At 39.8% G+C, this 24,455-nt stretch overlaps 1 protein-coding gene across 2 annotated transcripts in view; it reads right to left on the bottom strand.

Moving 5' to 3' along the window:
• Positions 1-24,455, bottom strand: part of MTFR1 (mitochondrial fission regulator 1) — a 52,898-nt gene that overhangs the window by 9,003 nt on the left and 19,440 nt on the right. For both annotated transcript variants that reach the window (XM_065895563.1, XM_065895564.1), the window contains one exon: positions 755-990. In XM_065895563.1, coding sequence (XP_065751635.1) covers positions 755-990 — 236 coding nt within the window. The remainder of the gene's footprint in view (positions 1-754; positions 991-24,455) is intronic.

The following is a 24,455-nucleotide window of genomic DNA, read 5'->3' as shown; positions in this document are numbered from 1 at the left end:
TCTACCAACAGGTTAATGGGCTAGGATTTCAAGGCTATGGTTTCTTCTCCAAAGTGACAGTGCCACACAAATAAAAGCAACAGTAGTGGTCCAGGAGTCAAAGGACCTGAATTCAGTTTCCACTCTGGGCAAGAGGGAGAAAAATGACTACTGAATATCTACTATGTGCTGAAGGTATCGTATATAATCTCCACGTTTACTCCCTACCATAGGTAACTACTATCCCCATTTTAGAGCAGGAAAGGGAGGTAGAAAGGCCAAGTACTTGCCTCAGGACATGTAGGTCAATAAACAGCACTCAACCCTGTCAGGGTTGTTTTTTGCGATTACCTCCTGTCTGATGTGAATGGTGCCATTATCACAGACAACTAAGTTTACCACAGCATTCACTAGTAGCAATTCAACTGTTATCAATGTATGTATATGTTGTGTTTTCAAAATACACTCATCATCCTCTCTGACGGCATTAAGATTGTTCAAAACAAACAAAAACTACTTAACCTTGACTGGGTCCTGTACTGGACAATGCAGAGGACTGACCCCTGATTTTCCAACAAGCCCAATGGCTGTTACTTTTTTTTCTTTTTTAAACTTTTATTGTAATATAGCTGATTTACAATGTTGTGTTAGTTTCAGGTGTACAGCAAAGTGATTCAGTTACACTTCTATATATACATTTCTTTTTTCTTTTCAAATTAGTGGCATTCTCCTAATTTCCAGTTTGCTGGTTAAAACAAATGTAGGACTTGCAGACCTGCACTGAGGTTTTGCTGTTCCTGGAGGGTCACAATTTTGGCAATCTGAGCTCTGAGGGCAGCAAGCTCACTTTCGAGGGCACAGATCTTCTGCAGTGCTTCCTCGTTGGCCAGTGTCATGGTCTGCCGTGGAGGCTCTTCCGGAGACAGGTTTGGTAAGGAAAACTGCCGGCCTAGGGGCCTCTCGAAGAAAGGAAGATCATCCTGAAGGGGTTCCCTTTTCCGGATCTCTGTCCTGCAAGGAAGACAGAAGGTTGGCTGTCACACAGGCTTTGTTAGGGAATGTAAAAAATCATCATTTCAAAGTCAATCAGAACACAGCAGAACATAACATCTGAGAACCATTTTTCAGGCTGACCTGACATAAAACCCCTGCTGTAAGTTTCAAAACAACAAAGCACTTATCAACCTGATGTAGATATACACCACACCAGGTTTCTTGTTGGCATCATTCTTCTTAATCTTTATCTCTACATTATATGCACAAGCCAACACTATCCGGAGGAATCACAGATTCCAACAATGTTTTTGCTAATTCATGTTTTGTTTTGGTGGTTTGAACTAAGGTGATGCAACTTTTAATGCTGTTAAAAATGGTAAACTGGGACTTCGCTGCTGGTGCAGTGGATAAGACTCCACGCTCCCAATGAAGGGGGCCCGGGTTCGATCCCTGGTCAGGGAACTAGATCCCACATGCATGCTGCAACTAAGAGTTCGCATGCCACAACTAAGGAGCCCAGTTTATTTGATTTATTTGTGCAATCAAATAAATATATTTTTTTAAAAAAGGTAAACTAGGGCTTCCCTGGTGGCGCAGTGGTTGAGAGTCCGCCTGCCGATGCTGGGGACACGGGTTCGTGCCCCCGGTCCGGGAAGATTCCACATGCCACGGAGCGGCTGGGCCTGTGAGCCATGGCCACTGAGCCTGTGCGTCCGGAGTCTGTGCTCCACAATGGGAGAGGCCACAACAGTGAGAGGCCCGCGTACCACAAAAAAAAATAATAAATAAAATAAATAAATAAAGGTAAACTAATTATTGGCTATATTTGACAAATCAAATCAGTAATCCATTAGCCCTTCCCCAGGGTCTTGGTTTCTGCATTTTGATGTCCGTGTTTTCCACTTGTGATAGAATACACCAAACTGCAAGACACACTGTAACAATATGGGCCAAATTACAGCATAAGAAACTGAAAAGGGGGAAAAAGTAATTATAATTGAACCCATGCAGTAATTATACAGATGGTCTCATTTTCACTTGAGCGTAAAGAAAGGTTTTCTAATATGCACTGCTTCGTAGGTTGAGAATAAAATTCAGATTTCAGCTGTCAATTTATATATTTATCCATTTCCTCCTATTTTCTACAGTTAGGTTTTTCCAGCCTCTAAGCCCTTTTCTTTTTTCTTCATCCAGCTTTATTGTGGAATAACTGACAAATATTGTGTGTGTGTGTGTGTATATACACACACACACATATATAGTACAGCATGATGATTTGTTAATGTGTATACATTTTGAAATAATCACCACAATCAAGTTAATTAACATATGCCAGTTCCCCTCCCAGTCTCATGTGGTCATGTGACGGAGCTGTTTCTAACAAGATGGTGAGCCACTTCGGAAGGCTGCTTAGAGGGCAGTGACTCAACTCTACAAGAAAGAAAGTCCTTTCATCTCTAGCCCTACCCACTTTTCCTGCTTCTGAGAGCCTTGAGAGTCGCTAAAGGACAGAAGCTAACCTGGACAGTAAAGCCAAAGCTAAGGATGGCAAAGAGCCTGGCTGGTCCCTGAGGATACAGTGGAGCCACTGTCAGCTTCAGACTATCCACTCTGGATGTTTTTGACTTGAGAAAAATTTCCATCACCATTATTTTGGGCTTCTGTTTGATGTAGTCAAACTTAGACTGACTGTTATAACATTCACCAACATTATACTGTATTTCAGTTTTCCTTTAACTGAACACTGCTATTTTAGTTTTGCTTGAGAGCTATGATAACTCATTCTACCTAGTGTCTGAATGAATGAATTCTTGGACCTTTAGCTTTTGGTATTTTGCATTGAATTCAGTTGTTTTTCTTCGTATCTAATTTTGATTATGCCCTGTTAATTAAACTGTCATACACAGAGGCTGCTTGCAAATTGTTTTTTACCTGTAGTATTAATTATTAAACAAAAATATTTGGAGAATAAATGTCCTCGTTATTACCTAGCTAGCAACCAACTCTAATAATACTAACCTCATTCACTTTATTTAATTTAGAATATCTGTGGGGTAGGGAAATATATTGGGCTTGCAAAGCTTTAATTACCATTTCCTTTCTTACCCCACACGGGGAAGAAACAGGTGATGAAATGTCTAAAAAAAGTACATGACGATTAAACAAAGGTAAAAACTTTTATAAGAAACAATACCAATGCTCTGATTAAATACATTAATATGTTCTTTGAAAGATTATATGTAAGTTCAGATTAGAGCATGTGCTCTAATCAACCTGCAATAAAGAAAGTAATTTTAATAAGACATTAAATTTTTTTTTAAATCACTATGGCTTTTTGTTAATATAACACTGAATTTTGATTTCTACTTACCTTTCATAGGGTAGGTCAAATAATTTCATTAAACGTCTCTATACGATAAACACATTAAATTACAAGAAGACAGAAATTAGTCTACTGAATGAAGTTTTTCTGGGGGGGATATTTACATAGAGTTATTTAATCAGTATAATGTCAAATATTTAATATGGTTCCTCAACTATATTCTTGACAACTGTCTAATAAAACATAGTAAAACACTACTTTTAAAACAGTGTTTTAAAATACTATTTAAAAAATATTACGTTTTGAAAGAACTAAGGAAACCACTGGTAGATAGGATACTGGCAGAGACAGAATTCTAGTCCCGAGGAAAGATCTGGGTAAAATATAGAAATCTCAAATAAATGTACAATTAAAGTATCACACTTGTTCGAAACAACAGTGGAGAAAGGAGGAAGACTACTAGTAGGAACGGAGACGGCGGGTCTCGAGCAGGGGATGATCAGAAGCAGAGAGTTCTCAAGACGGGACAGGCGCCCTGCCACAGGCAGCCGGATGGAGCACCTGGAGGGTGACAACTGGATGGAAGTACAGCCGAGCAGAGAAGCATGAGAGCCTGGAGGTAAAGACGCACCTCTACCCCCTACCGTCTCCCATTTTCCATGAAAGTTGGATTTTGCTTTGTTTATCTGAACTTACCTAAGAGAATGAATATTTTATTGGGAACATAAGCAAGGATGATGGTTTGTTTTCATATTATGTATGAGTGCAGAGGTTTCATAAACTATATTATAACAGCAAATAAAGATAAATTTTATTTATTTTTTATTTTTTTGCGGTACACGGGCTTCTCACTGCTGTGGCCTCTCCCGTTGCGGAGCACAGGCTCCGGACGCGCAGGCTCAGCAGCCATGGCTCACGGGCCCAGCCACTCCGCGGCATGTGGGATCTTCCCAGACCGGGGCATGAACCCGTGTCCCCTGCATCGGCAGGCGGACTCTCAACCACTGCGCCACCAGGGAAGCCCTAAAGATAAATTTTGAATGCCAGAATCTTTAGTGCTACTAAACAAAAAATGATGTTATAATAACTGTTTTTTCAAGAACTCGTAGTCACTTTAGTAGTGAGTATACCCTCCCAGATCACAGGATCCAAAAGTATTATATGCTTTTACGTTTGTTTTAAAATGTTATCACTCAAGTAAGCCAATCGTCTAATCCCATGAACATTTACACTTCGATACCCAGAACTGGAACGAGATAATAGGGCGATTTGGATTAAGAGATCAACTACAAGGCCTGTCTGAACAGCTTCCTTTCTTTAAGATATCTTCCAGCCAAAATACATTTTAAGAGGAAATTAACCAATACTTAACAGCAAACTACACTGTTTAAGAAAAATAAGAATTAAGCTTCTACCTCTCCCCATAACTCCTCCAGATGAATTCTATCCTTTTGTTTTTGCATCTACTGAGAATTAAGGGATAAGCACTCATTAATCTTGAAAAACAGTGTGCCAGGGTAAGAGGGATAAAGTTTAGGACCTTTAGCAAAACGATTTAAGTGACAGTGTCAGATCATCTATATTTTATATGTCTATACCATTTTTATAACTTTGGTATAGATTCTGCATTTCCCTGCTATGGGTTGACAGCTATGGGTTCAAACAAATTATAGGAAATGTGGAAGTTTAAATGTGGATTTTTAGAAGCTGGAAAAGGAAAATAATCTTGAAATGATCATGCATTCTCAAAGACATAGAAAGATTTGACATTTACAGAAGCTTGAGAACCAAAGGCAAAAAAAATAAAGAAAAAGAGTTGCTCTGTAATATTCTTATATATGGAAAAGCTTAGGTTTTATGAAAATTCTCATACATGTCCCTTCCTTTAAAACTATAAACACACACACACCCTTTTCCCACAGACATCTGTTTTATAAGGCAGTCTACAAATAACTTGTTCTCAGAACCAATCTGTTTTGCCATCCTTCAGAATACAAGGCTATTGAAGAGCTAGAATATAGAGGCAAAAGTAATCCAAACTAAGAAATGCTCTTTTCCACTAAATCTGTGTATAATTCAGAGAAATTTTAAGTAAACAAATATAAAAACAAAAAGAACAAAAGAGGCGTCAAGTACGGATGTCCCCAAAGCAGAAGACAAACAGCCAAAGTATGATCATTTCTTAAAAATACTGTCTGCCGCAGACCTACTAGAGGATGGACTTGAGGATACGGGGAGGGGGAAGGGTAAGCTGTGACAGAGAGAGAGAGAGGCATGGACATCTGTACACTACCAAACGTAAAACAGATTGCTAGTGGGAAGCAGCCACATAAGCACCGGGAGATCAGCTTGGTGCTTTGTGACCACCTAGAGGGGTGGGATAGGGAGGGTGGGAGGGAGACACAAGAGGGAGGGTATATGGGGATATATGTATACGTATAGCTGATACACTTTGTTATAAAGCAGAAACTAACACACCATTGTAAAGCAATTATACTCCAATAAAGATGTTTAAAAAAAAAATACGGTCTGCATACTGACTTGTGCTGGCGAGACTTCTACCCTTTTTGTTTGATTTGGCTCTGAAGTGCCTATGGCACAAGGGTGCAGGCTCCCCTTCAGAGTACCATCCACACGAAGTGTCTGGCTCGCTTACCTTTTCAATGTTAGTATCAAGGGCGGCCACTCTGAAGTACAACATACACAGACACGAAGGGCTTTTTAAGCTCCACTGACTATTTTAAAGAAAATCCTCAATTAAATACAATGTACCTCTTGGATCCTTTCCCCTTACCTCACAGTTAATGAAAACTCAAAATCTGAGATTCTTTTAAATGAGCCCAGTGCCCTATGAAAGGTGGTATTCCCCGGATGACTTTTATTGAGTCTCCCTCACTGTTTTAGTTGAGAGAATAGCTTAGAAAGGTACAGAAATACATGTTACTGTCAATAGGGTGTGGAGAAGGGAGGACAACTCGTAATGTAGTTCCCTGAAAGCACAAAGTTGGGTAGAAAGCTAACAATATTTTTCAAAGTGAGCAAATAGCTGGATAAAGACAACTAGACTAGGGAAATTATTCTGAAGAAAGTAATCCATGAAAGGACAATAGTGGGGAATAGTCAGGACTGTCATGAGGCTGCAGACCCAGATGACTAGTGGGATTCATCACCTATTCTAGATTCTGTTAAACACAAGTCTCTTGTTTTGTATTTTAAAAGCTGGATCTTGGGCTTCCCTGGTGGCGCAGTGGTTGACAGTCCGCCTGCCGATGCAGGGGACGCAGGTTCGTGCCCCGGTCCGGGAGGATCCCTCATGCCGCGGAGCGGCTGGGCCCGTGAGCCATGGCCGCTGAGCCTGCGCGTCCGGAGCCTGTGCTCCGCAACGGGGAGAGGCCACGGCAGTGAGAGGCCGGTGTACCGCAAAAAAAAAAAAAAAGCTGGATCTTCCTATAAGTGATATTTAGTGGCAATGACATTTCTTCCTGGAATGCAGTACTGTACTGATGTGCCTTATTAGTTAATGTCTAGTGTCAAATACTTAAGATTAAAATGGGAATGAATAACATCTGCTGTTTGCTGTGCTGTGAGTAGGAAATCGTCTTGCCCTGATCCTTTGTGTCTCCTGGTGTACACTTGCACCTGTGGCGCTGTGGCCAGCCAGCCTGCTTGCTTGCTGAGTCATTTCCTTTGGAGTCTTGTTACTCACCGTCATCCTCTGTAAGGTTGGGGTTCTTCCCCGACACTCCTTAAAAAACAGCACATTTCATTTTACAATTGATATCTTTAGTCAAAGCCTTCAGTCTCACTTTATTCACTATTCTTATATCAGATTTTTGTAAATACATTCATCTTAATTCATTAGCTTACAAACATTCTGGTATAAGAAAAAGGGCTACCTCAAATACTTTTAAATCCTATGAACCTGTAGATTTTTATTTAATACATACTCAGTTTGATATGTATGTGGGCACTAAGAATTAAGAATTAGATACAATTAGAAATTAACATACTAATAAAGAATGAACAAAGTGGAGTTAAACTTGAAACATTTCAATATTCCTTAAATAATGTTCTACTCCAGGGAGAAAATACGTGCAAATGATGGGACCGACAAGGGTTTAATTTCCAAAATATACGAACAGCTCATAAAACTCAACAACAAAAACACAACCCAAATGAAAAATGGGCAGAAGACCTAAATAGACATTTCTCCAAAGACGACATACAGATGGGTCAACAGGCACATGGAAAGATGTTCATATCCCTTATTATTAAAGAAATGTGAATCAAAACTACAATGAGATACCACCTTACATCAGTCAGAAGGGCCATCATTAAAAAGTCTACAAATAACAAATGCTGGAGGGACTTCCCTGGTGGTCCAGTGGTAAAGAATCTGCCTTTCAATGCAGGGGACGTGGGTTTGATCCCTGGTCAGGGAACTAAGATCCCACATGCTGCAGGGCGCCACAACTACTGAGCTTGTGCACCTCAATGGGAGAGCCTGTGTGCTGCAAACTACATAGCCCATGCTCCCTGAAGCCTGCACACCACAACTAGAGAGAAGCCCACGTGCTGCAACTAACACCCAACATGGCCAAAAATACATACATACATACATACATAAATAAGTGCTGGAGAGGGTGTGGAGAAAAGGGGATCCTCCTGCACTGTTGGTGGGAATGTAAATTGGTGCAGTCACTACGTAAAACAGTATGGAGGTTCATTAAAAAACTAAAAATAGAGCTGACACATGATCCAGCAATGCCACTCCTGGGCATATATCCAGAGAAAACTCTAATTCAAAAAGATACACGCACCCCTATGTTCATAGCAGCACTATTCACAATAGCCAAGACATAGAAGCAGCCTAAATGCCCATCAACAGATGAATGGATAAAAAAGATGTGGTATATATATACAATGGAATACTACTCAGCCATAAAAAAAGAATGAAATAATGCCATTTGCAGCAAAATGGGTGGACCTAGAGGTTATCATACTAAGTGAAGTATGTCAGAAAGAGAAAGACAAATACCATATGACATCACTTATACATGGAATCTAAAATATGACACAAATGAACTATCTATGAAACAGAAACAGACTCACACGAGAACAGACTTGTGGTTGCCAAGGGGGAGAGGGGGTGAGGAAGGGATGGAGTGGGAATTTGGGGTTAGCAGATACAAACTGGTATATATAGAATGGATAAACAACAAGGTCCTACAGTATAGCACAGGGAACTATATTCAATATCCTGGGACAAACCATAATGGAAAAGAATGTAAAAAAGAATGTATGTATAACTGAATCACTTCGCTATACAGCAGAAATTAACACACTGTAAATCAACTACACATCAATTAAAAAAATAAAATTTTAAAAAAATATTCTACTCCAAAAGCAATCAAAAACTTGATGACAGGGGCTTCCCTGGTGGCACAGTGGTTAAGAATCCAGCTGCCAATGTAGGGGACACGGGTTTGAGCCCTGGTCTGGGAAGATCCCACATGCCATGGAGCAACTAAGCCAGTGCATCACAACTACTGAGCCTGCACTCTAGAGCCACGAGCCACAACTACTGAAACACGTGGGCCTAGAGCCCATGCTCCACAACAAGAGAAGCCACCGCAGTGAGAAGCCCGTACACCAGAACGAAGAGCAGCCCCCACTTGACGCAACTAGAGAAAGCCCGCGTGCAGCAACGAAGACCCAACACGGCCAAAAATAAATAAATTTATTTTAAAATAAACACAAAGCTTGATGACAATGCCTATGATGTCTGCTAGAAGCCACATAGATTATAGCCTTTAATTTCATCACACATAGTGCAAATGTTATGCTGTGTCTATGTCCAAAGACTACACATTCTCCATAGGCTACTATTATGAAAGAGAACAAGTTAATTATCTGAGACAAGACTCTCAGTTATATTGATTCTTTCAAAGGATCTCAATGCTTCTTATAAAAATGAAGATTTCTTTCCAATCCTGGGGCCATTCTGTTAATTCAAAGGGAAATAAAAACGTGTACAGAACAGAAAAAAAAATGAGGACTTAATTGTGCATGGCACTGTGCTATAAGTTTTCTCATGTTATCTTTCAAAATTCTCCTCTCAAAGTAGGTATTGGTGCTTCCAATTTAGAGATGAGAAAACTGAAGTTCAGTGTATTTGAAAAAAAAATCAATTGTACAATAACCAATTAAGGACTCATGTGTATGCCACTTTCCCAGAGAGATAATACTGTAACATTGTAACCAACAGTTATAGAAATGCCATCAACAAATTTCAAGGGAGAAATAAGAAACAAATATATTGAATAGCTTTGGCTTTCATATAAATATAAATGTGACAGGCAGGGAAACACTCAAATGGCAATACATAAATCTTGAAAGTACTCCATATTATGTTTTTAAGATTTAAGTTACAGTTATGAGTTAAGTTACAAGTTTAAGCTATAAAAATTTGCCATGGAAATGCAGTTAATATCAAAATGACAGATGAAAAAAGACTCAAACTGCCTGGTAAGAGTACTAGTATTAAATAATTGTCAAGACAAAGTAAAATTCCATCAGCTTTCATCCTTCTATTTTGTCCTATTGATTAAAATACATGATATGGTAAATCTGCTATCTCATCAATCTGTACAAAACACACTTTATCTGGTATGTGAAACTGATCAAATAGAGCTTCCTCAAAGTTCCAGTCCTTAGGAAGATGGTGAGACTTAGATGTGTCAGCCTGTTTATCAGGATATCAGCCACAGGAACATAACAGAGTACCTTTCCCAGCCATCTAGGTTTATTATACACATCCACAGTTAATCATAACTGATGCAAAAGGTGATATAGCACCACACAGCAAAATAAAAAGTCTGCCCAATCTCTCTAGTCACATGGGCCGTGTCATTAACCTTGGAACTCTGGGGCCACTTCCCACCTGTCTGTTGACTTCCTCCTCCAGAACATTGCGCAAATCCAGCTGGGTCTCCTCTGTTTCCTTCTCACTTTGTTCAGGTTCAGATTATCTTTACCTAGAATGCTTCCAGGCACCTTTTCAAAGATCCTTTAGCCAATTACTTTCAACATCATAGACAAAATCCATTATCCAAATCCATTATGCCAACTCAATTACTCTATAATCACAATCCCCATAATAGCTACCCCATAATGTCATATCAAGTACAAACATGACATTTGTGTTAAAAGCCCTTTAGAGACTTTTCTAGGAAGATGAAGCAGATGAACTTTTCACTATTCTTCCTCCTAACTACAACTATAATCTCTGGACATCATATATAAAACAAATGTAAGAAGACTTTCGGACTTCCCCGGTGGTGCGGTCATTAAGAATCCACCTGCCAATGCAGGGGACACGGGTTCAATCCCTGGTCTGGGAAGATCCCACATGCTGTGGGGCAACTAAGCCCACATGCCACAACTACTGAGCCCGTGCACCACAACTACTGAGCCTGCACTCTAGAGCCCACATGCCACAACTACTGAAGCCTGCATGCTGTAGGGCCCATGTGCCACAACTACTGAAGCTCACACACCTAGAGCCCATGCTCTGCAACAAGAGAAGCCACCGCAATGAGCAGCCCACGCACCGCAATGAAGAGTAGCCCCCACTTGCTGCAACTAGAGAAAGCCTGCATGTAGCAACAAAGACCCAATGCAGGGGCTTCCCTGCTGGTGCAGTGATTAAGAATCCACCTGCCAATGCAGGGGACATGGGTTCGTGCCCTGGTCTGGGAAGATCCCACATGCCACAGAGCAACTAAGCCCGTGCGCCACAACTACTGAGCCTGCATGCCTAGAGCCCATGCTCCACAACAAGAGAAGCCACTGCAGTGAGAAGCCCGCGCACTGCAACAAAGAGTAGCCCCTGCTTGCTGCAACTAGAGAAAGCCCACGCACAGCAATGAAGACCCAACGCAGCCAAAAAATAATTAATTTTGTTAAAAAAGACAATGCAGCAGAAAAATAAAGTTAAGAAAAAAACAGCAAGAAAAAAAAGTGCAAAAAAAAAGACTTCAGGCAGAGAGAAGACAGACTGAGTTGGACCTTGGGATCCAAAAGAAAAAGAAGAAAAAAAAAAAAAACCCCAGCCTAGGAGTGAGTTCCTTGAGTTTCCTTTTACCTCACATATCCCAGACTGGGCGCTGGAGTAACAGGTAACCCAGAAATGCCAATGGATGCAGGGGAAAAAGTCTCAACAAAAGCCTGCTCTCTTAGCCAAAGGACCAAGAAAGGGGCAGCCTCCCACAATAGATAACTTATATAAAATAACTGCTCTACTCCAGCCAACATCACAGAAAATGCTGCGGCCCCACCTCCACCAAGGCTAACTTCCCTCCTTTCTAGGCTGTAATGAGATGCCTCAAACCCTACAAGATGGTGTCAGAGAAAGCAGGGACTTACTCACCTCCCTGTAAGACAGTGGAGACAATCTGGGGTGGGGTGTGGGGGCAGAATTACACCCCATCCAGCATCAATGAAGCAGCCTCCCCTATCTGCTAGGATGGTGCCCCAGGAGGCCTCGTGGGGAGCTGGGGCACCCACCGCCACCCAGCAGTAATATGCCCAGCAGTAAAATGGAGCACTGCCCTGGGGGTGACTGGAGGCCGAGTGGGAAACCTGGACTTCTGCTCCCACCTGGTAGTAACAAGATGGCACACACTCCTCCCTTGCTATTAGTGAAAGCCAGCTAAAAGAAAAAGCTGAAATAAGATCCAAAGTCTCAGATACTCAAAATATCTAGATTTCAGTAAAATCACTCTTCATGCCAAAACCCAAAAAGAACACAAACTGAATGGAAAAAGACAATCAGTAGATGCCAACTCTGAGATGACAAGAGATGTTTGAATTATCTGACAGATTTTAAAGCAGCTACAATAAAAAGGCTTCAATGAGCATTTAGCAGCACTCTTGAAACAAATGAAAGTAATAGTCTCAGCAAAAAAAAAAAAAAAAAGGGGGGTGGGGGTGGGGAACCAAATAAAACTTTTAGAACCAAAAAGTAAAATAACTGAAATAACACAACGGATAGGAACAAAAGCAGAATGGAGAAGACAGAGGGAAGAATCAGTGAACTTAGAGACAGAACAACAGAAATTATCCAATCTGGAAAACAAAAAATGAACCAACTAGGGAAAAACATGAGCAGAGTCTCGGTGACCTGTGTGGCTACAACAGAAGATCTAGTAATTGTGGCATCAGGGTCCCAGGAGAGGAGTAAAACGGCAAGGCTGAAAAAGTACTTAAAAAAAATAACGGCAGGGCTTCGTTCCAGCCTGATGGGCGTCGAAGGCAGGCCAGTCTGTGGCCAAACAACGAGGCCACATTACAGTGGGACAGTGACTGCGACCACGCTGTGGGCCCCAGACAGGCGAGGAGACAAGACGGCAGAGTAGAAGGGCTTGAACACACCTCCTCTCACGAAAACACCAAAATCACAACTAACTGCTGAACAACCATTGACAAAAAAGCATGAAACCTACCAAAAAAGATATTCAAAGACAAAGAACAGGCCACAACGAAATGGTAGGAGGGGCGCATTCATGATACAATCAAATCCCATACCCACCGGGTGGGCAACACACAAACTGGAAAATAATTATATCACAGAGGTTCTCCCATAGGAGTGAGAGCTCTGAGCCCCACATCAGGCTCCCTGGTCAGGGGGTCTTGGCATTGGGAGGAGCCCCCAGAGGATTTCGCTTTGAAGCCCAGCAGGGCTCGACTGCAGAAACTCCACAGGACTCGAGAAAAGGGAAATCCTACTCTTGGAGGGCACACACAAGGTCTTGTGTGCACTAGAACCCAAGGAAAAAGCAGTGACTTCAGAGGAGCCTGGGCCAGACCTACCTGCTGGTCTTAGAGGGTCTCCTGGGGAGGTGAGGAGGGCTGTAGGTCACTGTGGGGACGAGGACACTGGTGACAGAGGTACCAGGGAGTACTCATTAGCAAGAGCTCTCCTGGAGGCTGCCATTTTGACACCAAGTCCTGGGCCATCCAACAGCCTGTAGGCTTCAGTGCTGGGACACCTCAGACCAAACAACCAACAGGGTGAAAACACACCACACGCATCAGCAGACAGGCTGCCTAAGTCTTTCTGAGCCCACAGCCACATCTAAACACGCCCCTTGACATGGCCCTACCCACGAGAGGGACAAACCCACAAGTGGCCAGGCACCAGTCCTTCCAGCCAGGAAGCCTGCACAAGCCTCTAGACCAGCCTCACCCACCAGGGGGCAGACACCAGACGCAAGAGGAACTACTATCCTGCAGCCTACAGAACAGAGACTGCAAACACAGAAAGACTGACAAAATGAGACAGCAGAGGAATATGTTCCAGACAAAGGAACAAGATAAAACCCCAGAAGAACAACTAAGTTAAGTGCAGATAGGCAATCTGCCTGGAAAAGAATTCAGAGTAATGACAGTAAAGATGATCCAAGAGCTCGGAAAAAGAATGGAGGCACGGACTCAGAAGATATGAAATGCTTAACAAAGAGAAGATGTAAAGAACAAACAAACAACTGAACAATAACTGAAATCACAAATACACTAGAAGAAATCAATAGCAGAATAAATGAGGGAGAAGAACATATAAGTGAGCTGAAAGACAGAATGGTGGAAATCACTGCTGCAGAGCAGAATAAAGAAAAAAGAATGAAAAGAAATGAGGACAGTTTAAGAGACCTCTGGGACAACATTAAACACACCAACATTCACCTTATAGAGGTCCCAGAAGAAGAGAGAGAGAAACGGCCTAAGAAAATATTTGAAGAGATAAAGCTGAAAACTTCCCTAACGTGGAACAGGAAACAGTCACCCAAGTCCAGGAAGCACAGAGAGTCCCATACAGGATAAACCCAAGGAGGAACACACCAAGACACAAATTATTCAAACTGACAAAAATTAAAGACACAGAGAAAATATTAATATTAAAAGCAACAAGGGAAAAGCAACAAATAACATACAAGGGAATCCCCATAAGGTTATCAGCTGATTTTTCAGCAGAAACACTGCAGGCCAGAAGGAAGTGGCACAATATATTTAAAGTGATGAAAGGGGAAAACCTACAACCAAGAACACTCTACCCAGCAAGGCTCCTGTTCAGATTTGACAGAGAAATCAAAAGCTTTACAGACAAGCAAAAGCTAACAGAATTCAGCACCACCAAACCACTTTTACAACAAATGCTAAAGGAACTTCCCTAGGTGGAAAAGAAAAAGCCACAACTACAAACAAGAAAATTACAAATGGGAAAGCTCACCAGTAAAGGCAAAAACACAATAAAGGTAGGAAATCATCCACACAAATCTGATATCAAAGCTAGTAATCTTGAGGAGAGTACAAATGCAGGATATTGGTAATGCATTTGAAATAAGAGAGCAGGAACTTAAAACAGTCTTGTATACACATACTATGAGGTTTTGCTATACCAAACCCTCATAGTAACCACAAACCAAAAATCTACAATAGATATACACACAAAAAAGAAAGAGGAATCCAAACATAACACAGAAGACAGTCATCAAATCACAAGAAAACAAAAAAATAGAAGAAAAAAGACCTACAAAACCAAATCCAAAACAATTAACAAAATGACAATAAGAACATATGTATCAGTAATTACCTTAAATATAAATGGGTTAAATGCTCCAACCAAAAGACACAGACTGGCTGAATGGATACAAAAACAAGCCCCGTAAAATATACTGTCTACAAGAGACCCACTTCAGACCTAGGGACACATATGGACTAAAAGTGAGGGGACAGAAAAAGATATTCCACGCAAATGGAAATCAAAAGAAAGCTGGAGTAGAAATACTCTTATTAGACAAAATAGACTTTAACATAAAGTCTGTCACAAGAGACAAAGAAGGACACTACATAATAATCAAGGGATCAATCCAAGAAGATATAACAATTGCAAATATATATGGATCCAACAAAAAAGCATCTCAAAATATGAGGCAAATACCAACAGCAGGATGAAAGTAAAAGAACAGAAAAAGATATATTATGCAAACATTAACCAAAAAACAACCAAACAGTTCTGACTACATTAATATTAAATAAAGTAGACTTAAGAGCAAACAAAATTATCAGGGACAGAAAGGGACATTATATTACAGTAAAAAGATAAAAGACACAGCAATCCTAAGTATGTATGCACCAAACAATAGTCCTCCAAAAAGTGAAAAGCAAAAGCTGACAGAAAGGAAAAATACACAAATCCACAAATACAGTGGGAGACTTCAACACCCCCTTTTCAACAACTGTTAGAATAGAAAATCAAGAATGATACAGAAGAATTTAGCAACACCATCAACCAACAAGTTCTATTTAACATTTATAGGACATTCCACTAACAACAACAAGAGTACACATTCTTTTCTAGTACCCATAGAGCATTAACCAAAATGGCCCATATCCTTGGGCCATTAAAAAAAACCTCAACAGGGCTTCCCTGGTGGCACAGTGGTTGAGAGTCTACCTGCCGATGCAGGGGACACAGGTTCGTGCCCCGGTCCGGGAAGATCCCACATGCCGCAGAGCGGCTGGGCCTGTGAGCCATGGCCGCTGAGCCTGCGCTCCACAACGGGAGAGGCCACAACAGTGAGGCCAGCGTACCGCAAAAAAAAACAAAACAAAAAAACACCTCAACAAATTTTTAAAGAATGGAAATACACCCTTCAACAACACAGGGGTTAGGGGCTCCAACCCTCCCCGCAGTCCAAAATCTGCATATAAATTATAGTCCGCCCTCTATATCTGCAGTTCCTCAGTATCCACAGTTCTGCACCTGCAGATTCAACCAACCTCAAATTGTGTAGGACTATAGTACTTACTACAGAAAAAAATCTGCATATAAGTGGGAACACGCAGTCCAAACCTGTGTTATTCAAGGATGAACTGTATACAGTTTATGTCCTCTGACCACAAAAGAATCAAACTAGAACTCAATAACCAAAATATAATAGCAAAATTTCCAAATATTTGGAAACCAAACAACAAACTTCTAACTTCAACAGTTAAAAGAAGTTTTCTCAAGGGAAATTTAACAATACAATGAACTGAATTAAAATAATATATCAAAACTTGTGGGATGCAGCTAAAAGCAATGTTGAGAAGGAAATTTACAGCACTAAATGCTTATATCAGAAAAAGAGGATTTGGTTCAGGAAGGTGGAGTAGAAGGACATGCTCTCACTCCCACTTCCAAGAGCACCAGAATCACAACTAACTGCTGAACAATCATAGACGGGAAGATTGTCGACAGGAAGACTCTGGAACTCACCAGAAAAGATACCCCACATCCAAAGACAAAGGAGAAGCCACAATGAGAGGGGAGGAGGTGGGGCACAATCACAATGAAATCAAATCCCATAACTGCTGGGTGGGTGACTCACAAACTGGAGAACACTTATACCACAGATGTCCACTCACTGGAGTGAAGGTTCTGAGCCCCACGTCAGGCTTCCCAACCTGGGGGTCCGGCAACGGGAGGAGGAATTCCTAGAGAATCAGACTTTGAAGGCTAGCAGGATTTGATTGCAGGACTTCAACAGGACTGGGGGAAACAGGCTCCACTCAGGGAGCACACACAAAGTAGTGTGTGCATCAGGACCCAGGAGAAGGAGCAGTGACCCCAGGGGAGACTGAAACGGACCTACCTGCTACTGTTGGAAGGTCTCCTGAAGAGGTTGGGGGTGGCTGTGTATCACCAAGAGAACAAGGACACTGGTAGCGGAAGTTCTGGGAAGTACTCCTTGGCTTGAGCCCTCCCAGAGTCTGCCACTGGCCCCACCAAAGAGCCCGGGTAGACTCCAGTGTTGAATTGCCTCAGGCCAAACAACAAACAGGGAGGGAACCCAGCCCCACCCATCAGCAGACAAGCAGATTAAACTTTTACTGAGCTCTGCCCACCAGAGCAACAGCCAGCTCTACCCACCACCAGTCCCTCCCATCAGGAAACTTGCACAAGCCTCTTAGATAGCCTCATCCACCAGAGGGCAGACAGCAGAAGCAAGAAGAACTACAATTCTGCAGCCTGTGGAACAAAAACCACATTCACAGAAAGATAGACAAGATGAAAAGGCAGAGGGCTATGTACCAGGTGAGGGAACAAGATAAAACCCCAGAAAAACAACTAAATGAAGTGGAGATAGCCAACCTTCCAGAAAAAGATTTCAGAATAATGATAGTGAAGATGATCCAGGACCTCGGGAAAAGAATGGAGGCAAAGATCGAGAAGATGCAAGAAATGTTTAACAAACACCTGGAAGAATCAAAGAACAAACAAACAGAGATGAACAATACAATAAGTGAAAAGAAAAATACACTAGAAGGAATCAATAGCAGAATAACTGAGGCAGAAGAACGGATAAGTGACCTGAAAGACAGAATGGTGGAATTCACTGCTGTGGAACAGAATAAAGAAAAAAAATGAAAAGAAATGAAGACAGCCTTAGAGACCTCTGGGACAACATTAAACGCAACAACATTCGCATTATAGGGGTCCCAGAAGGAGAAGGGAGAGAGAAATGACCCAAGAAATATCTGAAGAGATTATAGTTGAAAACTTCCCTAACGTGGGAAAGGAAATAGCCACCCAAGTCCAGGAAGCGCAGAGTTCCCATACAGGATAAACCCAAAGAGAAACACACGAAGACATATAGTAATAAAAGTGGCAAAAATATAAAGACAAAGAAAAATTATTTAAAGCAGCAAGGGAAAAATGATGATTAACATACAAGGGAACTCCCATAAGGTTAACAGCTGATTTCTCAACAGAAACTCTACAAGCCAGAAGGGAGTGGAATGATATACTTAAAGTGATGAAAGGGAAGAACCTACAACCAAGATTACTCTACCTGGCAAGGATCTCATTCAGATTCAAGGGAGAAATCAAAAGCTTTACAGACAAGCAAAAGCTAGAAGAATTCAGCACCACCAAACCAGCTCTACAACAAATGCTAAAGTAACTCATCTAAGTAGAACACGAGAAAAGGACCTACAAAAACAAACCCAAAACAATTAAGAAAATGGTAATAGGAACATACATATCGATAATTACCTTAAACATGAATGGATTAAATGCTCAACCAAAAGACACAGGCTCACTGAATGGATACAAAAACAAGACCCATATATATGCTGTCTACAAGAGACCCACTTCAGACCTAGGGACACATACAGACTGAGAGTGAGGGGATGGAAAAAGATATTCCATGCAAATGGAAGTCAGGAGAAAGCTGGAGTAGCAATACTCATATAAGATAAAATAAACTTTAAAATAAAGAATGTTACAAGAGACAAGGAAGGACACTATGTAATGATTAAGGAATCAATCCAAGAAGAAGATATAACAATTATAAGTATATATGCACCCAACATAGGAACACCTCAATACATAAGGCAACTGCCAACAGCTATAAAAGAGGAAATGGACAGTAACACCATAAAAGTCGGGGACTTTAACACCTCACTTACACTAATGGACACATGAGACAAACAGAAAATTAATAAGGAAACACAAGCTTTAAATGACACAACAGACCAGATAGATTTAATTGATATTTATAGGACATTCCATCCAAAAACAGCAGATCACACTTTCTTCAAGTGCGCATGGAATATTCTCCAGGATAGATCACATCTTGCATCACAAATCAAGCCTCAGTAAATTTAAGAAAACTGAAATCATATCAAGCATCTTTTCTGACCACAACGCTATGAGATTAGAAATCAATTACTGGGAAAAAAAATGTAAAAAACACAAACACATAGAGGGTAAACAATGTTACTAAAAAACCAAGAGATCACTGAAGAAATCAAAGAGGAAATCAAAAAATACGTAGAGACAAATGATAATGAAAACACGACAATCCAAAACCTATGGGATGCAGCAAAAGCAGTTCTAAGAGGGAAGTTTATAGCAATACAAGCTTACTTCAAGAAACAAGAAAAAACTCAAATGAACAACCGAACCTTACACGTAAAGGAACTAGAGAAAGAAGAACAATCAAAACCTAAAGTTAGCAGAAGGAAAGAAATCATACAGATCAGAGCAGAAATAAATAGAAACAAAGAAAACAATAGCAAAGATCAATAAAACTAAAAGCTGGTTCTTGGAGAAGATAAAAAAATTGATAAACCATTAGCCAGATTCATCAAGAAAAAGAGGGATAGGACTCAAATCAATAAAATTAGAAATGAAAAAGGAGAAGTTACAACAGACACTGCAGAAATACAAAGCATCCTAAGAGACTACTACAAGCAACTCTATGCCAATAAAATGGACAACCTGCAAGAAATGGACAAATTCTTAGAAAGGTATAACCTTCCAAGACTGAACCAGGAAGAAACAGAAAATATGAATGACTAATCACAAGTAGTGAAACTGAAACTGTGATTAAAAATCTTCCAACAAACAAAAGCCCAGGACCAGACGGCTTCACAGGTGAATTCTCTCAAACATTTAGAGAGAGCTAACACCCATCCTTCTCAAACTCTTCCAAAAAATTGCAGAGGAAGGAACACTCCCAATCTCATTCTAGGAGGCCACCATCACCCTGATACCAAAACCAGACAAAGATACTACAAAAAAAGAAAATTAGAGACCAATATCACTGATGAATATAAATGCAAAAATCCGCAAACAGAATCCAACAACACATTAAAAGGATCATACACCATGATCAAGTGGGATTTATCCCAGGAATGCAAAGATTCTTCAATATATGCAAATCAATCAATGTGATACACCATATTAACAAATTGAAGAATAAAAACCACATGACCATCTCAATGCAGAAAAAGCTTCTGACAAAATTCAATACCCGTTTATGATAAAGACTCTCCAGAAAGTGGGCATAGAGGAAACCTACCTCAACATAATAAAGGCCATATATGACAAACCCACAGCAAACATCATTCTCAATGGTGAAAAACTGAAAGCATTTCTTCTAGGATCAGGAATAAGACAAGGATGCCCACTCTCACCACTATTATTCAACATCATTTTGGAAGCCCTAGCCACAGCAATCAGAGAAAAAAAAGAAATAAAAGGAATCCAAATCAGAAAACAAAAAGTAAAACTGTCACTGTTTGCAGATGACATGATACTATACATAGAGAATCCTAACGATGCCATCAGAAAACTACTAGAGCTAATGAATGAATTTGGTAAAGCTGCAGGATACAAAATGAATGAACAGAAATCTCTTGCATTCCTATACACTAATGATGAAAAACCTGAAAGAGAAATTAAGGAAAAACACTCCCATTTACCATTGCAACAAAAAGAATAAAATACCTAGGAATAAACCTACCTAGGGAGACAAAAGACCTTTATGCAGAAAACTATAAGACACTTATGAAAGAAATTAAAGATGATACAGATAGAGAGATATAACATTTTCTTGGATTGGAAGAATCAACATTGCGAAAATGATGATACTACCCAAAGCAATCTACAGATTCAATGCAATCCCTATCAAATTACCAATGGCATGTTTTTACAGAACTAGAACAAAAAAATCTTAAAATTTGTAAGGAGACATAAAAGACCCCAAATAGCCAAAGCGGTCTTGAGGGAAAAAAACAGGAGCTGGAGGAATCAGACTCCCTGACATTAGACTATACTACAAAGCTACAGTAATCAAGACAATATGGTACTGGCAAAAATACAGATCAATGGCACAGGATAGAAAGCCCAGAGATAAACCCTCACACCTATGGTCAACTAATCTATGACAAAGGAGGCAAGGATATACAATGGAGGAAAGTCTCTTCAATAAGAGACTGGGGTGGTGTTGTGATGAATTGGGAGATTGGGATTGACATTATATACACTAATATGTATAAAATGGATAACTAATAAGAACCTGCTGTATAAAATATAAATAAAATAAAATTCAAAAATTCAAAATAAAGAGAAAGTCTCAAATTAATAATATCAACTCTCACCCAAAGAACCTAGAAAAAGCAAAATAAACTCAAAAGTAAGCAGAAGGAAGAAAATAATAGATAGGAGCAGAAAACAATAAAATTGAAAACCAAAAGAAGAAAGAAAGAAAAATCAATGAAAAAGAAAGCTTGTTCTTTGAAAAGATTAATAAAATTGACAAATATTTAAAAAAGAGAAGGCATAAATTACTAATATCAGGAATGAAACGGGATATATTCTATAGACCACGTAGCTATCAAAAGCGTAATAAGGAAATACTACGAACAATTCTATACACATAAATCTAACCAGTTAGATGAAATGGACCAATTAACTGAAAAATACAAACTACTACATCTCTTCCAATACGAAATTCGTTAGACAGTCACATAACTCTATTAAGGAACTTGAACTCATAATTTTAAAAACACACCAAAACTCAATTCCACCTATGGCCAATTAATCTATGACAAAGGAGGCAAGACTACACAATGGAGAAAGTCTCTTCAATAAATGGTACTGGGAAAACCAGATAGTTAAATGTAAAAAAATGAAATTAGAACATTCTTTAACACCATACACAAAAATAAACTCAAAATGGATTAAAGGCCTAAATGTAAAGTCAGACACTATAAAACTCTTAGAGGAAAACACAGGCACAACACCCTTTGACATAAATTGCACAGCAATATCTTTTTCAATCAGTCTCCCAGAGTAACAGAAATAAAAACAGAAATAAACAAATGGAACCTAATTTAACTCAAAAGTGTCTGAACAGCAAAGGAAACCATAAACAAAACGACAACCCACACAATGGGAGAAAGTATTTGCAAACAAAGCAACCAGAAAGGGAGTAGTATCCAAAGTATACAACCAGCTCATGTGGCTCAAAATACAAAAAAACACCCAACCCAATCAAAAAATGGGCAGAAGACCTAAGAAGACATTTCTCCAAAGAAGACATACAGATGGCCAAGAAGCACATGAAAAGATGCTCAACATCACTAATTATTAGAGAAATGCAAATCAAAACTACAGTAAGATATCACCTCACACCAGTGAGAATGGCCATCAATCAAAAAATCTGCAAACAATAAATGCTGGAGAGGGTGTGGAGAAAAGGGAACCCTCCTACACTGTTGGTGGGAATGTAAATTGGTACAGCCAGTATAGAGAACAGTATGGAGGTTCCTTAAAAAAACTAAAAATAGAGCTACCATAAGATCCAGCAATCCCACTCCTGGGCATATATCCAGAGAAAAACATACACACACCCCAATGTTCACTGCAGGCACTGTTTACAATAGCCAAGACATGGAAGCAACCTAAATGTCCATCGACAGATGAATGGATAAAGAAGATGTGGTACATATGCACAATGGAATATTACTCAACCATAAAATAATGCCATTTGCAGCAACAGGGATGGACCTGGAGATTATCATACTAAGTGAAGTAAGTCAGACAGAGACATATGATATTTGTCTTTCTCTGTCTGGCTTACTTCACTTAATATCATACGATATCGTTTATATGTGGAATCTAAAATGGAGTTATAAAACAGAAACAGACTCACAGACTTAGAGAATGAACTTATGGTTATCAGTGGGGAAGGGTGGGAGGGAGGGATAGACTGGGAGTTTGGGATTGACAGGTACACACTGCTATGTTTAAAATAAAATGCCTTTCTGTATGTATAAATAGATAAATAGATAGATAGATAGATAGATAAATCTCACCAAAAAGAAATCAATAGGTCCAGATGGTTCACTGGATAATTCTCCTAAATGTTTAAAGAATTAACACCAGTTCTATACAATCTCTTCAGAAAATAGATAGCTTCATTTTTTGAAGTTAGTATTACTCTGACACCAAAACTGGACAAACAATCAGAGACTTAATTGTAAAACATAAAACTATAAACTTGAAAAAAACAAAAACAGGAGAAAAATCCAAAGGATCTAACATAGGCACAGAGTTCTTACACTGACACCAAAAGCATGACCCGTAAAAGGGAAAAACGAATGAATTAAAATATAAAATTTCTGCTCTGTGAAAGACCCTGTTAAATAGATGAAAAGATAAGATTTAACTTGTCCTACTTGCCCTACATTTGGGAGAAAATGTTTACAAACCCACACCTCTGAAAAATGGCTCATACCTAGCATATATAAAGAACTCGCAAAAGAAAACCAAATTAGAAAATGGGCAAAAGACGTGAAGAGACATTTTATTCAAAAGCATATGAAGATGGCAAACATATGAAACGATGTTAACATTATTAGCCAATAAGGAAGCACAAATTAAAATGAGATGCACAATACACACCTATTAGAATGGCAAAAAAAAAAAAAAGGAAAAAAGTAACATCATCAAATGCTGGTGAGGAAGCAGAGAAGCTGGCTTAGCCATACACTGCTGGTGGGAATGTAAAATAATGCAGCCATTCTGGAAAATAGTGTGTCAGTTTTTTAAAGCTAAACATGCAACTACCTTATGACTCATATAAACCAACAATTGCCCTCATGGGCACTTATTCCAGAGAAATGAAAACTTATGCTGGCTCAAAATCCTGTACACGTTTACATTAACCTTACTTATAAAAGCCAAGAACTGGAATCAATCCAGATGTCCATCAACTGGTGCATGGTTAAACAAACTGTGGTCCATCCATACCAAGGAATACTACTCAGTACTAAAAGGGAAGGAACTGCTGATACACACAGCAATCTGGATGAATCACTAGATATTATGCTTAGTGAAAAAAGCCAGTCCCAAAAGGTTGTATATTGTATGATTCAATTTATATAACTATCTTGAAATGACAAAATTGTGAAAATGGAGAACAGATAAGTGATTGCCATTAAGGAGGGGTTGGAGATGGAAGTGAAGTGGGTGTGGCCATAACAGGGCCACAGGAGGGGTTCTTATAGTATGGAAATGTTCTGCATCTTGACTTAACCAGTGTCAATATCCTAGTTGTGATAGTGTACCATGTTTTGCAGGATGTTACCACTGGAGAAAACTGGGTGAAGGGTACAGGAAATGCTTCTGTGTTCTTTCTTGTAACTGCATGTGAAGAATCTACAATTATCTCAAGAAGTTTAATCAAAAAAAATTAAATAAACATCTTAAAAAAGAAAGGCTAGGGCTTCCCTGATGGCGCAGTGGTTGAGAGTCTGCCTG

Source organism: Phocoena phocoena, chromosome 17 (genome assembly GCF_963924675.1).
Source record: "Phocoena phocoena chromosome 17, mPhoPho1.1, whole genome shotgun sequence".
Lineage (NCBI taxonomy): Eukaryota > Metazoa > Chordata > Mammalia > Artiodactyla > Phocoenidae > Phocoena > Phocoena phocoena.
This window is presented reverse-complemented; position numbering and strand designations above follow the sequence as displayed.